The 23,278-nt window shown below is 42.6% G+C and overlaps 1 protein-coding gene across 1 annotated transcript in view; it reads right to left on the bottom strand.

Moving 5' to 3' along the window:
* Positions 1–2,762: 2,762 nt before the first annotated feature.
* LOC126349666 (RNA-splicing ligase RtcB homolog) overlaps positions 2,763–23,278 on the bottom strand; it is a 59,773-nt gene continuing 39,257 nt past the window's right edge. Inside the window, exons 8-9 of the mRNA XM_050002449.1 lie at positions 6,925–7,089; positions 2,763–3,589 (exon numbers count right to left, since the gene is read on the bottom strand). Coding sequence (XP_049858406.1) covers positions 3,362–3,589; positions 6,925–7,089 — 393 coding nt within the window. The 3' untranslated portion in view covers positions 2,763–3,361. The remainder of the gene's footprint in view (positions 3,590–6,924; positions 7,090–23,278) is intronic.

Below are 23,278 nucleotides of genomic sequence, written 5' to 3'. Positions count from 1 at the left end.
CGACCAAAGTGGTGGTCCCCTTCGAACGACCAAAGTGGTGGTCCCCTTCGAACGACCAAAGTGGTGGTCCCCTTCGAACGACCAAAGTGGTGGTCCCCTTCGAACGACCAAAGTGTTGGTCCCCTTCGAACGACCAAAGTGTTGGTCCCCTTCGAACGACCAAAGTGTTGGTCCCCTTCGAACGACCAAAGTGTTGGTCCCCTTCGAACGACCAAAGTGTTGGTCCCCTTCGAACGACCAAAGTGTTGGTCCCCTTCGAACGACCAAAGTGTTGGTCCCCTTCGAACGACCAAAGTGTTGGTCCCCTTCGAACGACCAAAGTGTTGGTCCCCTTCGAACGACCAAAGTGTTGGTCCCCTTCGAACGACCAAAGTGTTGGTCCCCTTCGAACGACCAAAGTGTTGGTCCCCTTCGAACGACCAAAGTGTTGGTCCCCTTCGAACGACCAAAGTGTTGGTCCCCTTCGAACGACCAAAGTGTTGGTCCCCTTCGAACGACCAAAGTGTTGGTCCCCTTCGAACGACCAAAGTGTTGGTCCCCTTCGAACGACCAAAGTGTTGGTCCCCTTCGAACGACCAAAGTGTTGGTCCCCTTCGAACGACCAAAGTGTTGGTCCCCTTCGAACGACCAAAGTGTTGGTCCCCTTCGAACGACCAAAATGTTCACTTTGGAGAGCTGTAGATGGTGTAGAGCTGGTCACGGGATACTTCCCTTCTGGTGCAAATCATTGGCAGTTAAGTGGTGTGTGTTTTTATTGGTTGTATGGTCAGTGCAGTAACAGGAGTAAACATTGAGACATGGGAGAAAGAAGGTATTGTATTCAGATGAGGTAATGACCACACTGTAAATGAAGGGTTTTTGGTCTAACAATGTGGAATGTCCGATATGTCTACCAGGAATGCTGTACCACTCGCAGCCACGTAACAGTGTAAGAATAAAGGTCACAAAAACCCAAAATCCTAACTGACAGCCCATGGACAGGAGTCACTCTTTGTGAATGCTAGTGGGTTTGAAAACTATTGGAATTACTGCTTTCAGTGATCGCAGGTCCCTTTCAACCAGTTTCCAAGTGAATTTATGGTAACTGTTGCACAAGATCACACTATCTTAAGCCAATAAAAAATGTATTTTGAACAGCTTGTGAAATATAGCAAGCAACATCCCCACAATGTGGTAGCTGTAATGGATCTAGTCAAAGTGTGGTGTCAGTTGAAAGTGGCATACCTGTGGAAACTTGTGGACACTATCACCAGACTGAAGGCATTGTCATGGTTAGGTGAGTGTTACACAATATTAGCATTATGTCTCCCAAGGGATAGGGGGGACTAATTTTTTGTCCCCTGTGCTTATGGTGTACTGAGATTTCTTCTACTTACCGAATTTATAAAATTGGAAATGCAGCATATTTTGCTTGTTTGTGAGACTAGATGAGAGTAAATATAAATTGAAAACAATTTTTTGGGAAAATGGTATTATGTAGACCAAAAAGCAAAATATATCTTCCATATCTTTCAATTAACAAAACTTTATCTTGGCAAATGATTTTATTTCTTTGTCTGAACTGAAGCTTCTAGTTAATGTGGATCAATGTTCAAGAAATTGCACAGTTGTTAAATGCGCCAACATTTTAATATTTGAAACTTACATGGAAATGCCTCAACAGACACGGGGGATTTGTAATTAGTTGAGAGAAGCAGACAACCAAAACATTCTTTGTTTCATAATGATGCAAGTAGTTGCTGCTTTCAACTTCGTAATCAAGTACATTGTGTTTGTGTGAATACCTATTGATTGTGCCACTCAAACAATACAAATACATACTGAATCCATTACATGCCATACTACAGTCCACAAAAATTGAAGTTGCACAATCAATGACAATTTTACAATGTTATAATACAAAGAAATTTATAATTAAACTTTCTGCACACTGTTGTATGTTCATATCACTAACTTAACACAGTTGGATCAATGTTACACAATATCAGAATGAGAATCTTGTAACTTTGTTCAATCAGAGCATCATGTCACCGATGTTTTGGTTCTGTTTTTTCGAAGTGTAATACATTTCCTCATTTGTTACATGACTCACAATGCCATTAGTATTTCCAATCATTCCATTATCATTCAATTACCATTTTGCTTACTTTTGTTAATTTATAGGCTGAGCTGGCTGTTGCATTTTACTGCTGTAGGTCTTTTGCTTGTTCAATAAGCCAACATATTTGATAAATCTGCAAAACATTACTGAGAACAGCGTCTTCCTCATATTACACAAAACCATGTCAAAGTTACTCTCAGTAATAGGTGTCACATCTGTTATTTTATACATGTTTACGCACAGTTTCTTAATAATGTTAACTTTCAAGCAATGGTAGACAACTTGCTAGTTAAACAGTAAAGTAAAATCTGGAAACAAGTTTAACCATTTTAGATTAATTTCACAAAATAAATTGTTTATATGATGTACATTGATGAGCAACTGAATCCAGTGAAACATGGGACCAAAAAGTTTGTAAAAACATAAAAGTTCATGATACTACTTTTAACCACTACATTATTATTTTTCAATTTTTCGCAAATTGTTACATTTTATCACAGTTTTCTGGAATTAGGTTCTAAATAATCCCATGAGGCACAAGAACATGCCTATACAAATTCACTGCACTGATGAAGTGGCCAGACAGTAAGCAAGGAACAAAGCAATCATGTTAGCTGTACCATTTATGGCACCGTAAATTTAAGTCCCTATTGTGTGAAACTTGAAACATCAAGAAGTGTCTTACATTTCACAGTGTGATCTACAACATTCTCCCACACTACACAGTTGGGAGCACTGTGATATGTATAGTAACATAACAAAGAAATATCTTTCTTCTTTAACTTCTTAGATTTTCTCAAGGTCTGTTAACTAATACAGTCTTGACAAGGACACTTACCAACATTTTAAACACAAGTAAGTAGCATGGCTTTTCATTTTAGGGAAAGTATAACCTTTTTTGTCTAACTATGAAACTTTGTTAGGAAGTCTTCTGCAACAGCATTTGTGGTGGGGAAAAAAAAAACCTTACATGAGGATTCTATTTCACATTTAAGGAATCAGAAGGTAAAAGACTGAAAACTCAGATATCGATAGTTTACAAAATATAGTTAATGGGATAAGAAAATAAAATTTTCCAGTTTGGTTAACACAATTTATCAGTGGGTAAGTACAGAATAACTTAAAGTTCAAAACAATTCTTGCATCTTCATTACAGATGATGTTTTACTTTCAGTCACACATACTGAAATGCGGCATTTTAAATGCAGTAACACATACTTTACTGTATTCAGACACTTTTTTTGAAAAACTGGTATGCGGTCAGCCTTTAATAACAGCAATTGGTCGTAATTTGATACACTTCTTGCTAATACCTGCTTCATGGCATGTATCAACAACATCAGTCACATTCTTGTATGATTCAGGTGCCTCTTCCATGACCAATTTTGGAGAAGCAACACGAATTGAGATACCCATTTCTTCTAGTTTATTGAGGACATCTTGGTAGTCCAAGTTACGTCGTGACTTCGCCCGAGAAAGGGCTCTACCCTGAAACAAACATTCTGTTCTTCAATTGAAACTCGAATTAAAAAGAAAATTTTTAAAATATAAGTTTTTTTAGAATGAAATGTTAAGAGATCATCTACAACTAGTACAGATAGTAAAAAAAAAAATAATCCAATGGTTATCAATGTGTCATGAGTATTTAATACAAATGTCTTATCACCCAATTTCACAAGCCACCATTCAAGATTTAGTCTTGGACACACAGTAACTGAGGAACAAGGTACAGAATACTTAAAACTTACAAGCTATAGATAAAGTTTATAAACACATGGCATCGATTATTTGTCAACCAATTTGTATATCAATTGAGAGAATGTTGTTTGCTCCCTTATATAGATCCTGCACTTTCTCCTTTCAACTTTTGGCTTTCCATTTTTGCTCATTACTGGCTTAACATCTGAGCTCTGTTCCCACCAAAGGTCTCTACTATTTGTAGAAGCAGCTGTCTTTCCACTAGTCATATGTTTCTACAGCTGTCTACTTGTTACCTAGCTATTCATGTTCCAGTTCCTTAAATTAATTCAGTTAGAAGCAAAAATTGTTGTCAATCAAAATAATATTAGGTGAGGTACAACAAAACTTACCACTTCATCTACCTGTATACCATGTGCATATACAACTAACTTCGTGGGTGGGAGTTAATAGAAGTTAACTCACCCCTTTACACTTAGTTACAGTTAGTTGATACATCATTGTGGAGACATTTAGTATCTTTTCAAAATATGAACAAATGAAATGCAGATAAACATGACTAAAGCATGTAATAGTTTGACCTGAAAGTACAGTTAACAATATTTTGAAGGAAGAAACTTACATCTAGCATAGCCATACAGGAGTACTAGTGGTACAAGATGTATACATAAATTGTCAAAAATTTACGATTTAAACAAGGCCTCAAAAATATTGGTAGATCTGTGATGTTAAATTTCTCAGAAAATGTAATTTAGAAGAGAACTGTCCTGGCCCACTTATATTTTACAGTGGAAAAACCATACTGCTTTTCCATCTTGAAAGTCCAATTACAAGCTTTGTGGAAAGTACAACTGTATTTAGTGTGCAGTTGCCTATTTATTTTCAGATTCAATTATTATCTGCAGTTACAAGTCAGTAATTCCAACAAGTGCATTTATGTCAACAAGTATATGTTAATGAAAGCAAACACCGCATGCTGGACGAAAAACAATCATTCAGACCAGGATGGACATGAAGAGATCACTTTCATTTAGTAACACTAACTATATTAACAGTTGCAGAGAGCATTAAATGAGGACTGAAGCCTCTAGTGCTAAATGTTACAGCGATGCTGATTATGCTAGACACAGTGACATTTGATTGGGGGGGGGGGGGGGGGGGGATAAATTACATGAACATATAAATAGAACTCAACTAGTTTACGAGAAAAATATTAGACAGTGAATCACACAACCAGCAATAGGCAGCAGTGTTCTTACAAAAAGGTTAACATTTGTGAGTTAATCCTCTGAAGTATGTGTGTGAGGCTTGAGAATGTGTAAAATGATGTACCTGAGCAACAGGAAAGTATTTGATGGGAAACTACAGACTTAAATTACACAAACAGCGCAGAAACTGTGAATGACACAGCAACAATGGGATCTGTGAAATTGTCAAGAAAGAGCTGAATGCACACTTTCATGTCGCCACAGTTTTAGAGCTAACAGGTGAAGGAAGTTTGAAGCACAGCATCTGCTTTGAAGTAAAAATAGAGTACGGTAGTGTGAAAATAAGTATGTAATGTATGTTTTATGCTATATAACTTAAGTTTTTGAAACCTTTAAACTGTGGATATGGAGAAAGTTTTTACAAGTTTTTTATTCTTAGAAATTTATCTTAATAGTTACTTTTTTGTCATGTGTTTGATAAACGTTAACTTTAATCAGCGCACAATACTGTAACAAAAATAGAAACATACAATTTTCAATATGTGCCAGAAATCTACAACTCAATAATCAGATTTGAGAACCTGGCTTTCATGCATGGTATCTACATCAACCATGCAGATGAATACTCACCTGGACCTGCACACACTTCCATGCCAAGTGTTTTGTTCAAGCATTAAAACAACATGTGCTTTTCAGAGCTTCCACCTTTCCACCTTTGAGAGTGGCTTTTCATACAGGTAACAATGAATGACTTGGACATGGATAATGGTGTAAAATGCCTGGGCATTTATAAGATGGGCGTACCCAGCGAGGAGCGGAGGGGGGATATCGCCGCCGTTCTAAACAAACAGTCTACAAGACCATCGAGAACATCGAGTTTGCTACAACAGCTGGAGACAAGAAGAATCGTATTCCAGTTAAGTCTGCCGCTGCTCAAGCCCTGCTGGATGGTCCTGCTGTTTTCTGTGGTTGCAGACTGAAATTTAGATATAAATGATTCATTTGGTCATGGCAACAGATGGTTTACTGTAGCCATTGTTCAAGGAGGTACAGGAGTACCTACTGTTCCAGGACTTGAAAGTTTTGTCGATAGAGACATTATTGCTTTTCGCACGTACCATATATCTGAACTAACAAATAAGGACTTTGGTAAATCAGCATATGTTTCTTCTTCTGCTTTGTCTTTATATACTCTTAACAGGAGGAAAATATCTTTAAATGAGTCTGTATTTATTTGGGTTAAAGGAAAAGGTGTATGTGAATATGTAAAGTTTGTTGATGATTGTACTGTATATTTTCATAAATAAAGTTTTTATTTCCAAACTGCCCCCCTCCGCCCCACCTAGAAGATATTCGCAGTTTTTTTGCTCGTTTACTGTTTTATTTAATAAGAAATGCTGCATGTTTTCTAGGATTGTACAAGTGCATTCTTGTAATTAAAATGTGTATTTAAAGCTGTTTTTCACTGGTTTACTGTTTTATTTTATAAGAAGTGCTGTATGTTGTCTCGAGTCCTTGTTTCCTGAGACTAGTATGTCCTTTCCTCTGCTGTGTTTCTTTGTACCCTGGAACTGTTCTCTGGGCCATTTATTTGCCCCACTATGTACAAGCGATACTTTTATGTCAATATACAAATTTCCTTATTTGAAGCCTGGAAATATTTGACTCATTTTTTCTCTTTTGCTGCATATGCATGAGAGTTGGTGACCTACCACCAGTACTTATACAGAAGCTTCTCCAATTGGCAATGGGTACATACAAATAAAATGTGAACGACTTTTTACTAGCTTCCCAAACTTTGATGTCTTCACAATCAGTCTCAACTCGTATAAGCTGTGAAACTCTTCAAATAATAATGAAATTTGTCAGGTTAATATTAAGACTTAATCTTCACGAGTAAATAGCTTCAATACTTACGGCACCATGGCAGGTTGAGCCAAAGGTTTCTCGCATACCCTGTTCAGTTCCAGTTAAAACATAACTGCAGGTCCCCATGGTACCTCCAATCAACACTGGTTGTCCTGTCAACTGGTAATCCACAGGAATTAGTGGATGGTGGGGAGGGAAAGCTCGAGTTGAGCCCTGCAACAAAGGAAGAGCTTATGCTGTTTGTCCTCATTGGCATTTACATATTCAAGTCTAACGTATTTTAAGAATTAGTCTATTTAAACTGCGAACATTACAGGTTACTTCTGAATGCAGAAAATTACACTCAAAACATTGTACATAGCTAATCACAAAACGAAAATTATTGTAAAGCACTACACGGGACATTTTATCAGATGAAATATTTGAGGAAACAGATAAAACTTAGCAATTATGTAGAGTTCAGGACAAAGTCTATGTAGAATGCCCATTTTGGCTCTTAATCCGACTATAATACACATGACAAATTATTGAGGACATAAGGTGTAACTGCTATTCTGTGACAAAAAGGTTGGCACAAGGAAAGAATCCATAGCAGAGCCACATCAAATGAGTGAGAAGACCAACAAAAAATGGTACTATAACACAGATCTTTCAGAAAGAGTTAAATTCATGTTTAGGTTTTTTTAGATTAAATTCACCACATTTGAGTTTTCTTTAACAATAAATGTTTTGGTGGGGCCACCTTGAGCAAAACAATTTCCTGTTCTTTCTACACCCACCCAGGTTTTGGTGATTTATCATTGTGCTGTCAAGTAAAAGAGAAATCCACTGAAAATTGTAAAACTGCACCAAAACATATTTGAGTGCAGAAAACCAAAGAAATTGTTTATTGCACAAGGTAGAATCTAAAAAATATTTAGTGTAATGATATAATTATGACAACCATTAAATATGGTTTCAAATTCTGCACGACAAACCATTTCTTTGTGTTTCCTTCAGTAAAAAATTACACAGCAAGCTTTGCTATTGTGTCAGTCTGTGCAATGGCCATTCACTTGACTGGTGAGCTTACTGATACATATGTCACATTAAACACTGTGCATAATTTACAGCAGAACTAGTATACGATGACTTTTCACACGTGTCCTGGCTTCTGATGGGGTAAGATTATGTCCACGAGAATGGCATGTGCTGGGTGGGCTTATGGGACAGACCTAGATGCAAGATTATGCAAATTAAGGAAGGCACTAGGAACTGTAACAATTTGTATTAACACTGCTTTCCACTACAGCAAAGAGATCTGAACACTAGCAAAGAAGGTGTTCTCTTGGATGTAAATGAGATGAGCTAAGGATTAACAATATTTCTTCACATATAGCTCACATTCATAGGCGGTCACCCACATTCTGTTAGTCATTAACCTTTCGATAGACTGGCAGGAGAAGTCTGTGTGCTTTTCACTTTAACATTTTTTGTAAACACTACAAAAATTTGCTTTTACAGCCAGCTATTTGTACAGGCCCTCGTTTATGTCCTACTTTACTATTTAGATGTATTTTGTGAGCAATGGACTGATCTGAGAAAGTTTTTATGATTCCTATACTAGTTTGTTTTGGAATCAGAACTCCAGAAAACAATGAGAAGATTCACAAAACACATGCTCACCATATACAATAGTCCCATTTGTGTGTCACTGATCTGCACGACAATGACTTGCATTGTAAGCCACAAGATGATGATTTAGGTCCAAACAACAAAATTCAACATTCAGAGGCACTCATATTTTGAGTCACTTTTTTCATTTTCGCTTCCCCTCCAATATAAATTCTTGTTTAACAGGTAAAAATCAATCAAAAGTGAACACTAACCAATTCTTCATTGATGCTTATTCCATCATGTTATCTTTCACTGGCTTTAATGTACACTAGACTTAATATTCAATATGTTGCACAATTGGTCATTTTTTTAAAAATTCATACTTAACATTCATTGTGCAGCAGATAGTCCTGCACAATTAGAGAGAGAGAGAGAGAGAGAGAGAGAGAGAGAGAGAGAGAGAGAGAGAGAGAGAGAGAGAGAGAGAGAGAGAGAGAGAGAGAGAGGGGGGGGGGGGGGGCACAAGCACACATCCCTCACCACCCGACCGTATTGGTTCACTGGTGTGTATTGTGGCACAAGCTGCACTCGCTGAGTGACTCGTTAGCCTACAGAGACACCACCACCTGTCTTCTCCAGATGGACAGATTGCTTAGCTGTAAGCTGTCTCTAAGTGTCACTGACTTGCATGAAATTAAGAAGAAATACAAACTACTGATCATCGAAATTTCAGTTGCAGTTTCTGATGAGTAAAGTTGTGGCATTCCACAAGTATTTCGCGTTATTTGCACCTAACACAAGGTGTGATTATCCGATAAACATAGCTGTTGAGGATTTTCAAATTATTTGTCTGAAAAATAAATTAACCACGTAAACATGTCATACATGATGTGACTGAGTTTGAGTGGCAGTAACAAGGATCTTGGGCTTGTTATGTTACTTGGCCCAGCATGGGGAACTCCATTAATGAACCCATGGAGCTGTCAAATGGTATGCCCTGACCCACAGAGAAAACAGCATGTAAACACATTTTTTATGCCTGTCAGATGAAAAACTGATCAATAAAAAAGGACAGAAGCCACTGCAGTTTCATATGGCAGTATTATAGAACAAAGGGAACTGACATTTCTTCAGTATTTTTAATACGTATTGTTTGAGGTCACTGATTTGTGGTGGATGTAATCTAGCGAGAACTACTATATTGAGCAGTAATGGATACATACTGTGAACACTTATCACAATTAAAAGAATGCGGTGTTACTGAGTATATTATGGATGGACGTGTGAACATTTAGATAGTTGAAGGAAAGAAGTTATCTGAAGAAATAGCTCAGGATTGGAATATAATCTCCAGCTTTCAGTGGTAACCTCCACAACCAGAAGCTTGTGGTTTTATCTGAATCTGATGTGTCGAGTTATAAGAGTACTGTTTACTTAAATGGACTGTTGGGGAAAAACAGACTTTTTTATGAGTGGAAAATGACAGTGTTAAATCAATATCCTTTTGGCTTTATTATTTTCTTGATGTGACTACATTCACTGACTACATTCTGTGATTGGAGGCCAGGTAGTAGAGCATAAAACATTGACTTTAGAAGATACTTCTGTCTATTTGCACTGTGTTTTGCTCTGACACTGGCAAGAGCCATATCTGCTCTCCCATCTGTTTCTTGCCTTCCTGTTGGCTCTATCATTTGTTTTTCTTTAAGTAAATCTTTCACCCACAACAAACACTGAGCAACTTTTATTTCTTGTCACATAATTTTAATTTCTTCTTCTGGTAGTGAGGCAGTCAAATTTGAAGGCCAGTATCTATTAAAGTAGGTGTGATATTCACAGTTACACTGACACCCTCTACAATTGCAAAACTATATGCATTAAACATTTTTGGAAGCTATCAGCAGCCTCAAGTAATGTATAAAATGCATTCTTGGCCATCAGCTGCTTTTATTTTAAACTCAAGTATCAACTGGTTTCAGTCTTGGACCATCTTCACAAGTAAGACTTAAAACGGTTTAAGCCACAACATTACATCTGTCATTACTTAAATAATGTACAGATGTCGCACACATTGCATTTTTTATGAAAATTCAATATGCAAACTATGAGTGACCCAGCAGAAATCAATACGATAATTGAATTCTTGCCATACCCGTCCCGGCACGGCATCATCGACTGTGGCAGTTGCTTCCCGTATTCTCTCTCAGTGCTCTGCTACATCACATGGTACAGGCAGTACATAAACCAGATCTTTAATGTATCCCCACAGAAAAGAGTCACACAGGGTGAAATCTGGTGATCGGGCAGACCATTTCATGAAACAGCTGTCCCCTTCTGTAGCACAGCCGATCCATTGATGCGGCAGCTCCGTGTTCAGGTACCCATGAACTTCATGATGAAAATGGGGTGGAGCCTCTTCCTACTTAAAGATGAATGGAGAGTGACTGCATTTGAGGCATCAGCCATTGCTGCAACATGTCCAAGTAGGAATGTTCAGTGACAGTGCTCTTGGTGAAGAAAAATGGCCCGTACAGTTTTCGACGTGACAAGGCACAAAAAACATTTACTTTTGAGGAATTTGCTGTGCCAGTGGTAAATGGCCTTCCTTGTTGGTGGCTTCTTACCATACTTGGTTCTAAACATCTGTTGAACAGCTTTAGCACACTTGTTTTTGTCGAACTCCAACACAGAGAAAGCTCACTCTGCACGTGAACTCGCCATGTTTGAGACTAGAGCTGACTATCGGCAAATTATCAAACTACACTGTGGCGGTACAAATGAAAAGAACTTCCTGGGTTTCTCTTCAAAATGACATATGTATGATATTTATAAAATGTTTGGTTCTTGTGCAGTAAGTAATTTAAAGTCTTCCCGGACTTTCTGTACACCCTGTATAGTGCATGTCATGAATATCAATATGCGATACAGGACTTTCAGAGGCAAACACACTAATATTAAATGTACACAGCGCAGTACTGAAGAGAAGATTAGGACGAAGTATTACACTGTACAATGTAACAAAGTTGCTGCACACCATATAGCAGATATGCTGAACCACAGATAATTACAGTCTGTGAAGGCTTCAACTGAGATCCCCAGTTTATTTCAAGAGGAACTGTTCATCACTGCAGAGGCAACGACCACAGGTGGCTAGGCTGTATGGAAGGAACTTCTTAATATGGAATGTGGTGGCAGCTGTCTAAGTGGAAGTATTGCTGAGGGTTAGTAGGTTTGATGTGGAGGGAGGAACTGATATAGCCATCTTTGAGGTTGAGGTCAACACCTAGGAAGGTAGCTTGTTGGGCTGAGCAGGACCAGGTGAAGCAAACTGGGGAGAAGTGGTTGAGGTTCTGGAGGAACATGGATAGGGTGTCCTCGGCCTCTATCTGATTGCAAAGATGTCGTCAACAAATCTGAACCGGGTCAGGGGTTTAGGATTCTGGGTGTTTATGGAGGTTTCCTCTATATGGCTCATGAATAGTTTGGCAGAGTACGGTGCCATGCAGGTGCCTATAACCGAGGTACAGGCATTCGACATGAATAGCTGAGCTGCCGTCAAACTGTGGCGAAGAAACAAGTGGACCAAACTGCTGCTGAGTACACTGCCAAACATGACATCCTTTATTTCAATGACTGCTTCACAGCCTGTGGCATACAGAACCTTCCCACCAACACCAGTTTCTGAATTTCACAGATGGGAACTTTCTCTGCAATACATACTACATTCCTGTGACCCTCCTGGCTACAATCTTCTTTAGTCATTGTCCTCACCCATCCAGCCCTTTCCCTGCTCCCATTCCAGCACTACATAGTCCTCATTCCACCTTCACACCCAGTCTTTTTACTTCTCTCCTTTTCCACTAACCCCCCCCCCCCCCCCGACCCAATGTCTACCCTGCCTCACTTAACTGTCCACCACCCCTACCCTACTATCCCTCCCCCACCCCACTCGAGCCACCTCCTTACCCCCACCTAGTCGCCACTCCCATCATGCATTGTGCTGCTGCTTGCAGTGTGGTTACAGTTGCCTGAGACTGCAGTCACGTGTGTGTGTGTAAGGTCTTATTGGCCGAAAGCTTTATTTGTGAGTCTCTTATTGTGCCTATCTGCGACTTAGCATTTCTGTTATATGGCGAAAAGCAACTTTCCTTTTCATAATATTGTTACATTCTATCCTAGATTTTATGGGTTACAATGTAATGTTTACAGTTCTCATCTCTCTCTACATTTAGTATGAGGATGTTTTCCTCTGAATGTCCTGTGTCCTATTGATATTCATGACATGTTCTACACTTTAAGTAATGACAAATGTAATATGGTGGCTTCAACCATTTTAACCCTTATTTGTAAAGATGGTAGAAGACAAATGACTGATATTTGAGTTTAAAATAAAAGCAGCTGATGGTTAAACATGCATTTTACACATTGCGTGAATTGTCCACATCTCGAGTGCTGCCTGTTTCATGCTGTCTACATCTACATCATACTCCACAAGCCACCTAGAAGGATGGTTGAGGGTACTTCTCGCACCACTAATTGATGCCGTCTTCCCTGTTCCACTCGTGAATGATGCATGGGAAGAGTGATTCTCAGTAAGCCTACGTATTAGTGCTAATTTCTCTACTTTTCTCAATGTGGTCATTCTGTGAGATGTTTGTGGGAGGAAGTAATATGTTCAACTCTTCATAGATAAGGCTCCTTAAAAATTACAATAGTAATTTGCTTTATGGTGCACAATGCCTCTTTTAACTGCTACTGCAGTTTGTTGTGCATCTCAGTAAGGTGCGAGCACAAAGAAAGTGGGCTACCTGAGCAGGCGAGGGGGAGCAGTGGGATGTGGCTTCATCCAGTGCAGAAAATATCCCCTTGTTACCTAATGAGGCAGCACATGGCAGCCAGATGGTGGCGTTGACTGGCGTAGCCCTACAGCTGCCAGCTAGCCAGAATGAACGCAGCATTCTTTGCCCGGTTTCTGTGTATTAGTTGGCAATGGGCTGTGCTGACAGAATCAAAGCACATGCCCTGCAATCTTTCTCAAATAATTTGATTGAAACTAATCAGTAAAAAGAATTAATTTTCACTTTGGTCATAGCTTTGTATGTTAGCTTCATGGTTAAGTGCCCAAAATTTTGATAATGGTCATACTTAAAGTGATATTCAAATTTAGGAATGACTCTGCAGGGTATTTGGAAAGTTTGCAATGAAAAATAGGGGTCACTATGATTTTGCGTTTGGTACATATTACACCATATGTTGCTGCGAATAAAATTCAGCTAAGATATTGAATTTTCCTGTAGACATGGCAGAAGGTTTCTGTCTACCTCCAATCTCAAGAAAATGGAATTTATGTAGTACATTAACTTCGAACCACTCACGAGCATGAAATATTCGTAACATATCTTGTATCTAGTAACCTGTTTGAGATATAGAAACGAGATTTTGGCAAATTGTAGGATGCAAAGAGGAGAGTATTTGGCTGCAAAGTTAACATACAGAGCTTTCTTATATAGAGTGATATAGCAGAAGTTATGGTTTTTATTTTATTTTTCAATCCAGCACTAATTTTTTTAAGATTCAACATATATTGAAAAGAATTTGCTAGTATGAAAATAAACAGGAAATTTCTTCTCTTATGTTACTGCAAACCATAACAATGAGGTTTTCCACAAGCTATTGACCTCTCTGGTTGCGAGTTGCTTGGTTAATATGTCACTCTTTCTGAATTACATCACAATACCTATCGCAAGGTGAGTTTGTCCAAATTATACTTTGTTTTGGTGAAAGAAGCAAAATTAAAGCTACCAAGAGAAACATAGCTGTTACTCATAACTGATGATGCTTCTTCAAAAGATAAAAGGTAACAAATCAAACAAAAATAACTCACCAACTGTGCTGCAATTTTGAAGTAATCCCATAACTGATAGCATTTTTATTAGCGAATGACTGATACAGAAATGCAAAAGGATTTTCTCAATGTTCTTTATCTGAGAAATATGAAAATAGTTCACAGCAAATATTGTGCATCTTTTTGTTCCCATCATTTTGAGTGAAGTGGTGTTCTTCACCTTATCTTTTGATGCGTTAAAGACAGATTACATAGATTTGTAATCTATTTTAATCTTAATATGTAGTCTTAAGTGATCTATAAAGTAACAACTATCATGTTTTTGTAATCTTGTTATCCACAAATACACAGGCACAAAATTTATTATTTTAAATAGCACAATGCTGCATTCTTGCTGCAGAGTAGAACTGACCCAATAAAACTCATCACTCTAAAGTTATGAACACATTGATGATGTGCAGAGCCTTGCAAACTATGTCAAAAAATGCTACTGATAAATTAAGTTATCTTTAGCAATGAGATTCACTCCCTCACTGTACAAGCATAGAAAAGGAAAGATGGTACACTGTTTGCTGTATATTTTCATATATCAAAGATAACAGAAGTGCAAAAATACAATTCTTTGGCTCATTTCAATCCCAGCTGCTCATTATTAAAGATACACTGGGTTACAGGATTTCCCTGAAATTGCAACAGAATTGACGATTTGTTTCTATCTGTATTATTAGCCATTTATTCTTTGAAGAAGTAGCTTTCTTGTCCAAAGGTTTACTTTTTTTCCCGAAACTCACCTTTGCTATTGTGACAGAATCTTGAAACAAGTGTCTTATTAAACATGTAATAGGCAGCCAGAGAGATCAATACCTTACAGAAAACCTCTGTGTAGGTACAGGTATTGTTGGAAGTAAACATGGTGCACAAATTCGGATTTCCCAAGACTGGAGACAGATGGAGACCACCTCCTAACACTAAAGACAAATCAAATATCAGGTAAATTTCATTTGCAGCAACATATGGTGGAATATGCACCAAATGCAAAATCATAGTAACCATATTTTACACTGCGATCTTTTTTGAATTCCACATAGCGTCTTACTTAAATGTCAGTATCACAATGAGTATAACCATAGGTAGATGATGGGCTCTTCACCGCGTAGCTCACAGATGAAGCTATATGTAATATACAAATAACTTTTTTATGAATAGTTTCTGTAACATTGTGTGAGAAACACTACAGAGCTAACTCAGTGTGCACGACATTCTACCCATAATGGCCCTCCTGCACCTTGTCTAGCAGGCTAATCAGCTAACACTGCGTGCACCTGAGGGCACGTATAGTTGATCGGACTACCTGTTATCTGTTGTTAAACAAAAATCCATGTAAGTGGCGAGAATAGAGGAAAGGAACACAGTAGAAGACAAATGGGTAGCTTTAAGGGCTGAAGTACTGATGGCAATTGAGAAACAGGTAAAAAGACAAGGCCTAGTAGAAATTCTTGGATAACATAGGAGATACTGAATTTAACTGATGAAAGGAGAATATTTAAAAATGCAGTGTGAGAGATAGGTGAAAGGGAATACAAACATCAAAAAATGAGTGGAAAAGTGCTAAGCCGAAATGGGCAGACGGCAAATTTAAGGATTTAGAAGCATACATCACTACACGGAAGATAAGATACTGCCTACAGGAAAATTAAAGAGGCCTTTGGAGAAAGAATGTCAATAGTTCTCGTGGAAAACCAGTCCTAAACAAAGAAGGAAAAGCTGAAAGATGGAAGGGATATAGAGGGTCTATAGAAGGGAGATGTACTTGAAAGCAATACTGAAGAAATGGTAGAGGGTGTAGATGAACACAAGATGGGAGATACAATACTGCAAGAAGAATTTGATGGAGTACTGAAAGTCCTAGGCAAGCAGTGGTAGAGGGGTTGATTGGGGGGGGGGGGGGGAGATCAAGCAATGAGGCCATTGGTCCCATGATCTATGATGGCAGAAATCTAGGGAGGAACGACACACAGCATGAACAGCACAGTCCAGTCAAGGGGAAGGGACAACATACAAACAAAAGGAAAACAGATCAGTGCAAAAGGAAAAGGAAAGAACAGGAGGGAAGTGCATGGGTGGGTGGAAATGGGGAGAACAGGGGTGCCCCAGAAACACGACGTGCGATGTGGCACCTGCACTATACCATTTTTCACTATACAAGAGGGAGAACGCCAGGGGAAGAAGACAAGAAAAGGGGAAACAGAACAGTACAAAATATCAGACAACCTGTAGGGAAAACACAAGGAGAACTTGTCTGGTGTGGATGCAAGGTCGAGGTCCTCACAACCAATGCCCCACTATCTAAGGGACTCAAATTCCAGAGTAAAATTCAAGAGTTTATATTCGAGAGGACAAACAATTTTCATGAAGGAAACTGAGGACAGACGAAACCGTGCAACAGTTGTCTGCTAATACATGAGACAAGGAATTTTGGAGGGCACATTTAGTGCGAAGGGTCGAAAGGAAGAGGCGGTATAGCAAAATATTTATCATCGTGAATGGATTCCCGCAACTAAAAAGGGGTGGGGGGTCACTACTGAGTAAAAACCCATAGATCAATCTAGTATGGCCAATATGTAGACAGCAGAGTATGGTAGATTCTCACTGGGAGAGGCAGAGGGAAGAACGCCACATGGCCGGAGTCCCATTCATGTTGCGAAGTTTGTTAATGAGAAAGGGACGCGCGGGGGGGAAACAAGGAGATTGCATAACAAAATCAAACCAGAAGGCTACCAACAGGGCTAGTGCGAAAGTCACTGGTGACTGACCAGATATCAGGATAATGAATCAGATCCAAGAGAAGCAGCATGGAAGGGCATCTGATCTATGAACTCTACAAACAAAGTCCAGGCAGGACAGAACTAATGCTTGGTAATGGTGGAGAATGGTCAAATTATCCACACTCCACGAGATGTGGACAAAAAAACAGCTAACCTGATAATGGATTTGGATCAACCAACTAGGTTTGTTAAAGAGAAGACCCAAAAAATGGAACTGACAGACCAAGGACACGTTTTGGGCATCTAGGTACAGCTCCTAATCAGGGTTGATGGTAGTATGGCGGCAGAATCGCAGAACTGAAAACCATGTGAGAGTTTCCACGTGAATCTCACTGGATGTCACTCCTGAGCCATCGTTCTGCAGAGGCCACCAAATGGGAGGTAGGCAAAATACAGAAATCATCCAAACATAGAGCAGGGGTGACCAATGGCCTGGCAGAGGCCCAAGACTATTAATAACAATCAGAAAAGTAGGGCACTAAGAACGGAGCCCTGTGGAACAACATTCGCCTCGGTCCACAGAGAGCTCAGAACAGTGTCATATCGGACTCTTCAATAGTGAATAAAAATAAAGAGGGGCCACCATGAAGACCCCATTCATGAAGTTTAACGAGGACTTGATGGTGCCAAGCTGTGTTACACCTTACAAAACTCAAAGAAAATTGTGACAAGATGGTGGCGGCGACAAAAGGACTGCCGAACTGCAGTTTTCAATTGAAGCAGACGATGTTTCTGAGAGTCTCTCATGAAACCCACTCTGGTGAGTGGATAAAAGTTCCCGAGATTCAAGAACCCAATTGAGCTGACGAGCCACCATATATTCCACTAACTTGTAGGTGTCCACTGGTCAGGCTGATGGACCAGTAACTATAGAAGGATGACAGATCCTTGGTGTGCGTAAGGACAAGAACCACAATACTGCCTCTCCATTGAGATGGGAAAATGCCTTTGAGCCAAATACTGTAAAAAACCTGGAGGAGATATTGGCACTGTCGAGGATTGAGGTGTTGAAGCAACTGTCTATGGATGGAATCAGGAAAAGGAGCTGATTTGTGGGGAGAAGAGAGGGCCAGAAGAAGCTCCCATTCAGTAAAAGATTCACTGCCAGATTCCACCTGACAAAAGGAGTAAAATGTAAATGGGAAGCTTCAGCCAGCTGTTTCCAGAGGAGGCAGCTAGCTGGACAGGATGCTGACACTGATGCCACTGCAAACTGATAGATCTATACAAAGGCCCATTGGAAAAGCAAGCCATAGAATGGAAGAACACCACTGACAACTGTGGAAGATGCAGAGTGTAGCCCACACCCATAATGAAGGAACAGAAGAACTTAAGAGGAGACAGAGCATTTCTAACAACCGTTTGCTCTGTTTGAAATAGTAACAGGTTTTGACATGAAGATGCTGAAAGTGATAGCGGCAGAGGACAGGTGCCCCTTAAGACGTTGCAAGTCGCAATGATGATCACAGATAGCAGTAGCAATGGCCATGTTCTACCAAGCCACCAATGAACTGACACACAGCACAGATCATCTTATCAGTCAGATCACAGATGACTTCATCAACAACTTGACAAAGAAGATTGAAACACGACCTGGGAGGTATATAGAGGCCAATCAGCGCAATAAAAAACCCAGCAGATAAACATGATCAGCAGGAGACTGGAAGGAAATGAGGGAATCAGCAGGACGTGGTCACTAGCACCAGTTATTGAAGAAAGAGGCGGCAAAGAGAACAAAAGATCAATAGAAGAAAAATTGCTGTATGTGGAACTACACTGAGTTGAACCATCATTAAGAAGGCGCAGTATGTGGTCCACAAGAAATCTGTCAATCAAGAGCCCCCAACTAGATATTGAAGCACTGCCCCAAAAAGAGATGGGAATTAAAGTCTCCAAGGAGGAGAAGGGAGGAGGGAGTTGTTTAAAGAGGGCAGTTAGGGCGGGAGGTGTAGGTGGCCTGCCTGGAGGTATAAGGAGATTGCAAACCATGACAGCACAGTCCAAGTGGACCTTAAGGACAACTGCTTCCAATGGAGTTTGAAGTGGGATTGATGTACTAAAAATATCTGTATGGACCAACATGCAGATGCCATCAGAATCCCTCAAAAGACTGACTCAATTACAACAAAGCATGGAATGCACAAAGGGTTGGTGAGTGAGCATTCCTGGAGAACAACACAAACTGCTGAGTAAAAGGCAATAAGGGATTGCAACCCAGGGAGATGACGGTAATATCCATTACAGTTCCATTGCATTATCATGGAGTGGGTATGCAAATGAGACGAAAACAGGCTAAAGCCAATCACACCACCAGCTCACCGTCCGTCATGAATGACAATAGGGTGACATCTATAAATAAGATGTCAGGCTTGGGTTGTGAGGGGCAAATGGCACCTCCAGGGCACCACATAGAAGGAGGGAGGTATTGTCCTGAGACTTGCATTCCTTCTTCCTCTCATTCATAGGTTGAGGAAGCAGATCACAAAGTAAGAGCAGGACACTGCACGATCCGGAATGAAAAAAGAGCGGCCAACCTTGGGGCACGCAGACTGTGTGACACCAGGGTAAGGGTCCCAGAAGGGAGCCCAATCACCAGCAGACACCAAAGATGCAGAGCACTTCTTCGGCTGGGTGGGGGGGGGGGGGGGGGGGGAGGGTGCAGCATTCAAATAGGAGGGTATGAGAACCACAGGCGAGGCAGAGAGGAGAGGGGGACAGGACTGGTGAAAGGTCATAACAGAGGCAAAAGTAGAAGCCATCAGCCGATGGCTAAGTGTCAAATTTCTGGCAAGCCTAAGAAATGATCCAGAGACTTAAACTCTTCAATCTCCTTTTCTTTCTTATATGCTGGGTATTCTGGTGAGCTTAGTGACTTACAGTCTTGACAATTTACACACATGGTTGCTGAAACATGGAAGCTCTCCTCAGGGACAGTTTTCACAGCCACCACATATCTGGAAAATGTGCCCGAAACACATGCACTGAAAGCACCTCATGAATGGCAAGATGTATGGTTTCACATCACACCAGAGACACACAACCTTAACCTCCTCTGTTAGAGAATCTCCCTCAAACACCATAATAAACGCAATGGTATCAGTGTGGCTGTCCTTCGACACCTCGGCACACGCTGAACTAAATGAGCAACCTGTCTTTCCAGATTGGTCCGGAGTTCCTCATTAGCTTGAAGGATGATGTCCCTATGAGAATTGACTCCCTGAATCATTTTCAAGGACTAGTGAGGTGTAATGGATACCGGGGCGTGGCCAAGGCGATGACCAGCAGGAGGAGCTGCAGACAGAGGCAGATGATGTTTTGACAAATAGGGAACTCAACCACATCTTACAGACAGATTCCACTTCGCCAAACTTTTCTTTGATGTTTTCTGCAAAAAATAATATTGCAGTGAACATATGCCCATCTGTCCTAGTACAGACCAGATAGTGGGGAAAGTGATTCACCTGAAACTGGCGAGCCTGGTCCTCCTCCCAGGGTGTATCCAGGAAAGGAGACAGTCATACGAAGCAGCATTCAATGATCCATCATCACTTTAAGAGATGGCCTTAGGGGAACACTCAATTGATACATTTCATATGCAAAACCTCTGCTCTGATGCTACCTACTCTTATCTAGGGTTCTCGCCACGGGTGCCACCCAGCGATAACATAGGGCTGTCTGGTAAGGTGGGCTTTGGCAGGAGTTCCAATGCTCCAGAATAAAAGCAACCACTCTTAGGCAAATGTTGAGAGGCAACAGCTCAGGTATGACAAGTGTGATCACTTTACTGTCAGTAGGCTGAATCAGATTGATATATAATGTGCTGATGTGCTGGTGACCTATTGAAGCAGACAGTGCTGTGTCACGGGGGGGAAGACAGAGGGGGGAAGACGGGGGGGGGAAGACGGGGGGGGGAAGACGGGGGGGGGGAAGACGGGGGGGGGGAAGACGGGGGGGGGGAAGACGGGGGGGGGGAAGACGGGGGGGGGGGAAGACGGGGGGGGGGAAGACGGGGGGGGGGAAGACGGGGGGGGGGAAGACGGGGGGGGGGAAGAAAGACGGGGGGGGGGAAGACGGGGGGGGGGAAGACGGGGGGGGGGGAAGACGGGGGGGGGGAAGACGGGGGGGGGGAAGACGGGGGGGGGGAAGACGGGGGGGAGGAAGACGGGAGGAAGACGGGAGGAAGACGGGAGGAAGACGGGAGGAAGACGGGAGGAAGACGGGAGGAAGACGGGAGGAAGACGGGAGGAAGACGGGAGGAAGACGGGAGGAAGACGGGAGGAAGACGGGAGGAAGACGGGAGGAAGACGGGAGGAAGACGGGAGGAAGACGGGAGGAAGACGGGAGGAAGACGGGAGGAAGACGGGAGGAAGACGGGAGGAAGACGGGAGGAAGACGGGAGGAAGACGGGAGGAAGACGGGAGGAAGACGGGAGGAAGACGGGAGGAAGACGGGAGGAAGACGGGAGGAAGACGGGAGGAAGACGGGAGGAAGACGGGAGGAAGACGGGAGGAAGACGGGAGGAAGACGGGAGGAAGACGGGAGGAAGACGGGAGGAAGACGGGAGGAAGACGGGAGGAAGACGGGAGGAAGACGGGAGGAAGACGGGAGGAAGACGGGAGGAAGACGGGAGGAAGACGGGAGGAAGACGGGAGGAAGACGGGAGGAAGACGGGAGGAAGACGGGAGGAAGACGGGAGGAAGACGGGAGGAAGACGGGAGGAAGACGGGAGGAAGACGGGAGGAAGACGGGAGGAAGACGGGAGGAAGACGGGAGGAAGACGGGAGGAAGACGGGAGGAAGACGGGAGGAAGACGGGAGGAAGACGGGAGGAAGACGGGAGGAAGACGGGAGGAAGACGGGAGGAAGACGGGAGGAAGACGGGAGGAAGACGGGAGGAAGACGGGAGGAAGACGGGAGGAAGACGGGAGGAAGACGGGAGGAAGACGGGAGGAAGACGGGAGGAAGACGGGAGGAAGACGGGAGGAAGACGGGAGGAAGACGGGAGGAAGACGGGAGGAAGACGGGAGGAAGACGGGAGGAAGACGGGAGGAAGACGGGAGGAAGACGGGAGGAAGACGGGAGGAAGACGGGAGGAAGACGGGAGGAAGACGGGAGGAAGACGGGAGGAAGACGGGAGGAAGACGGGAGGAAGACGGGAGGAAGACGGGAGGAAGACGGGAGGAAGACGGGAGGAAGACGGGAGGAAGACGGGAGGAAGACGGGAGGAAGACGGGAGGAAGACGGGAGGAAGACGGGAGGAAGACGGGAGGAAGACGGGAGGAAGACGGGAGGAAGACGGGAGGAAGACGGGAGGAAGACGGGAGGAAGACGGGAGGAAGACGGGAGGAAGACGGGAGGAAGACGGGAGGAAGACGGGAGGAAGACGGGAGGAAGACGGGAGGAAGACGGGAGGAAGACGGGAGGAAGACGGGAGGAAGACGGGAGGAAGACGGGAGGAAGACGGGAGGAAGACGGGAGGAAGACGGGAGGAAGACGGGAGGAAGACGGGAGGAAGACGGGAGGAAGACGGGAGGAAGACGGGAGGAAGACGGGAGGAAGACGGGAGGAAGACGGGAGGAAGACGGGAGGAAGACGGGAGGAAGACGGGAGGAAGACGGGAGGAAGACGGGAGGAAGACGGGAGGAAGACGGGAGGAAGACGGGAGGAAGACGGGAGGAAGACGGGAGGAAGACGGGAGGAAGACGGGAGGAAGACGGGAGGAAGACGGGAGGAAGACGGGAGGAAGACGGGAGGAAGACGGGAGGAAGACGGGAGGAAGACGGGAGGAAGACGGGAGGAAGACGGGAGGAAGACGGGAGGAAGACGGGAGGAAGACGGGAGGAAGACGGGAGGAAGACGGGAGGAAGACGGGAGGAAGACGGGAGGAAGACGGGAGGAAGACGGGAGGAAGACGGGAGGAAGACGGGAGGAAGACGGGAGGAAGACGGGAGGAAGACGGGAGGAAGACGGGAGGAAGACGGGAGGAAGACGGGAGGAAGACGGGAGGAAGACGGGAGGAAGACGGGAGGAAGACGGGAGGAAGACGGGAGGAAGACGGGAGGAAGACGGGAGGAAGACGGGAGGAAGACGGGAGGAAGACGGGAGGAAGACGGGAGGAAGACGGGAGGAAGACGGGA

This window comes from Schistocerca gregaria, chromosome 1, assembly GCF_023897955.1.
Source record: "Schistocerca gregaria isolate iqSchGreg1 chromosome 1, iqSchGreg1.2, whole genome shotgun sequence".
NCBI classification, from domain to species: domain Eukaryota; kingdom Metazoa; phylum Arthropoda; class Insecta; order Orthoptera; family Acrididae; genus Schistocerca; species Schistocerca gregaria.
The sequence above is the reverse complement of the archived record's forward strand: the minus strand, read 5'-3'. Positions and strand labels throughout refer to the sequence as shown.